The 2,799-nt window shown below is 56.0% G+C and overlaps 1 protein-coding gene across 3 annotated transcripts in view; it reads right to left on the bottom strand.

The window, feature by feature from the left end:
• Coro6 (coronin 6) overlaps window positions 1-2,156 on the bottom strand; it is an 8,114-nt gene extending 5,958 nt beyond the window's left edge. The window contains exons 1-3 of one of the 3 annotated variants that reach the window (XM_029483928.1): window positions 2,110-2,127; window positions 1,769-2,032; window positions 418-676 (exon numbers count right to left, since the gene is read on the bottom strand). In XM_029483928.1, coding sequence (XP_029339788.1) covers window positions 418-615 — 198 coding nt within the window. In that variant the 5' untranslated portion in view covers window positions 616-676; window positions 1,769-2,032; window positions 2,110-2,127. Of the gene's footprint in view, window positions 1-417; window positions 677-1,768 lie in introns of all 3 variants that reach the window. The other 2 variants (XM_029483930.1, XM_029483929.1) reach the window with 2 other exon arrangements.
• Window positions 2,157-2,799: the final 643 nt, after the last annotated feature.

The following is a 2,799-nucleotide window of genomic DNA, read 5'->3' as shown; positions in this document are numbered from 1 at the left end:
TCTCTCTCTCTCTCTCTCTCTCTCTCTCTCTCTCTCTCTCTCTGTGTATCTCTGTCTCTCTATCTCTGTTTCTGTGTGTCTCTCTCCATCTCTCTGACTCTTTCTCTGACACTAGGTAAAGATAAGGTTAGAGTCTGACTGGACCTTGGTCTGCGGCATCCCAGCCATCTCCATCACTAACTCCCATCTTGGTTTCTGCTAGGAACACAGTGCTCGGTGGCCTAGAGATCGGGCACAGGTCACGCTGATGTTGCTGTTCTCCACCATTCTTTGTGGGTTTGGCAAAGACAGAGTACCCAGTCCACACAGACTGCCCTTCTGGAGGCCTGGACTTCAGTGAGAAAAGGCTAGTGTGGGATATATCCCAGAGACCCTAGCCAGTGCCCTCCCAATTGCTTTCTTCCCCTCACCCCTCACCTTGGCCAGAGGCAGGACAATGAAGGCACCTCCACCTCCAGCCTCCACAATAATGGCTAGAAATTTGGGGTTGACGGCACAGAAAGCGCTGTCCCATGTGACCTTGGATACCCGGATGTCCTCATAGGCCTGGTCAGCCTTTGCTGCCTGACCAAACACATGGCGGAACTTGCTCTGCCGAACAACACGCCGGCTCATGGCTGGGGCAAAGATAGGGAGTCTCAGAGTCTAGAGGCACGTTGGTCCGTAATCCTGTGAGCTGTGGAAGGGAGGAGGGAGTGAGTAGGATTATCTGGCCAGGATCTTCAAAGTGACCAGAGTTGGAGGCTGGTTTTTGACATCTGTCTCATGTTGTTTAATACGAGGGACAAGGATGGGGAATCTCACTGCTTCTTAGACACACAGGCTAGCCGGGATAGTGGAGGCTGACACAGGGCTAAAACTTCCTCCAAGACCTAATGTTTTGAGGAGGAATATCAGGGGGTCCCCTCATGCTGCTAGTCATGTTTGAGACCTCTTTGCAAGTATTTGTCCCTCTGAAAGGCTCCCCACCCAACACCCTCTCTTTTAGTCAGTGGACAGTAGCTCAAGGCTAGTTGCAGGGCTAGGTAGGACTGCAGCTCACATCGCTGAGTTCAAGCCGATGTGTCTTTTTCTAAAGCTTGGCCAAGAGAAGAGGTCCTTTTGTTAGCCCTGTTCCCTTCTGTTTTCAGAAGATTCCTCCCGTGGTGTGGGGTATGTGGGAGTAGGGTGATCTTCCTTCTGTTTATTTCCCCATGCACTGATTTCTCCGGATGGGGTGGGGTGGGGGGAGTCCTGGCTATGGTCATCTGACACAAATATCATACTTTGGTCCAGCCTCTTGGGTGCGATGCCTGGGCTGGCTAGTCCGTTCTCTTGAGGGTGGGGGCCCTCGACCCCACCTGCAAGGACCAGATGTGCAACCAGGGAGGAGGTGAGGTCCTCTTTCTGGTGCTACGACTTCGGCTTCTGGAGCTAGGAGCTTAGCAATGCTTGCTACTCTTCCCAAGGGGACACAGCAGGTTCTCCCAAAGGCCAACTGCTTCCTGCCCCTCCCCTGCCCGGGCATCCTTGTGCCCTTCAAACCACTTCTGCAGCCCCAGGCCTGAAGGCCGGCCTACTCGCCCCCTCCTCCAGCCTCCTGCCCCGGCAGTGCGTTCGTGTGAGACTAGGTGTCTCCTCGCCAGCCGCTGTCCGGCCAAATATAGACACCAAGTCCGCCCTGCCGGACCGAATTTAGCGGCGGGGGAGGGGGGACGCAGACCTCTGCCCCCTCCAGAGACCCCGCCCGCGCCGTCGGCTGCTGTGGCAGAGGCAGGGAGGGGGGTACCTGGTCCTAAGCCGGACGGAGGTGCTCACGCTGCGACTCCTCTGCGGAGCGGACCGGGGTATGCGAAGGGCCGAGGAGGCGGCGTCCGTGCGTCCGGGCCAGGGTGTTCCGGTCGCTGCCTGCGGCTCTCGGCTGCGGGCTCCGCTGCAGTCCCAGCTGCTGCTGCCATCAACCTGAGGGGGCGGGGCCGGACGGGGGCAGGGCCAGGCCAGAGCGGCCACGCCCTGTCCAGCGCGGGAAAGTCCGGCGGGCGTCTCCACTCCGCTGTAAAAAGGGAAAAGTAAGTGTGCGTGCGCTTGCGGGGTGTTCTTGCCTCCTGTCTGCCACGGTCCCTCGCATACAGGTTCGGGAGACGCTTGGTCCAAAGAGGGACACGGAGACTGGGAGCCACCGCGCGAGATCAGGTGCCTGCGCGCCGCATTCCTGCCGCAATCGCGCAGCTAATTTAGTCGTTCCCAGCGGGCGGGGTTGTCCCCAACAGCCTCGACCTGCCGCGAAGAGGCCCCAGAAGATACTCTGGGGGAAATCGTCTCAGTAGCTTGATGAGGGTCTAGGTTGGCCCAGGGCAATTGATGAGGCTACCGCTGTTATTAACATCGATGGCGATTGTTTGAGAACTTAAAACATTGGCACCGGTATGGGCATTTCATCCCTATTAGAAGGTTCTATGAGCCACAGCTTAAACCAGGCAGAGAAAAGTGAACTAACTCCCAGCACTGGGTTTAAGGGGAAGATGTCGGCACAGATATTTGGCCATATTTTAGAGGTCAGAGAGACCAACTCTGAAGATGTTTAGCTCTCTGGTCTTTGAGATGATCCCTTTACTTTAGGGCAGACTCCCTCACCCCCAAGACCCAGTCTTGAGTAGTGTTCAAGGTCAAGAAGATAAAATACAGCCAGTTTCTTGAGTTGCTGTTTATTCAATGCTTGCCCACGAGCTCTTGATTTCTTCCCTCCCATCTTAGGTTCTGAAGGGCAGTATAAGGCCAGTTTCAGGCAGCACATAGACTCAGTAGTGCAGTTTTCCAGAG

This window comes from Mus caroli, chromosome 11, assembly GCF_900094665.2.
Source record: "Mus caroli chromosome 11, CAROLI_EIJ_v1.1, whole genome shotgun sequence".
NCBI classification, from domain to species: Eukaryota; Metazoa; Chordata; class Mammalia; order Rodentia; family Muridae; genus Mus; species Mus caroli.
The sequence above is the reverse complement of the archived record's forward strand: the minus strand, read 5'-3'. Positions and strand labels throughout refer to the sequence as shown.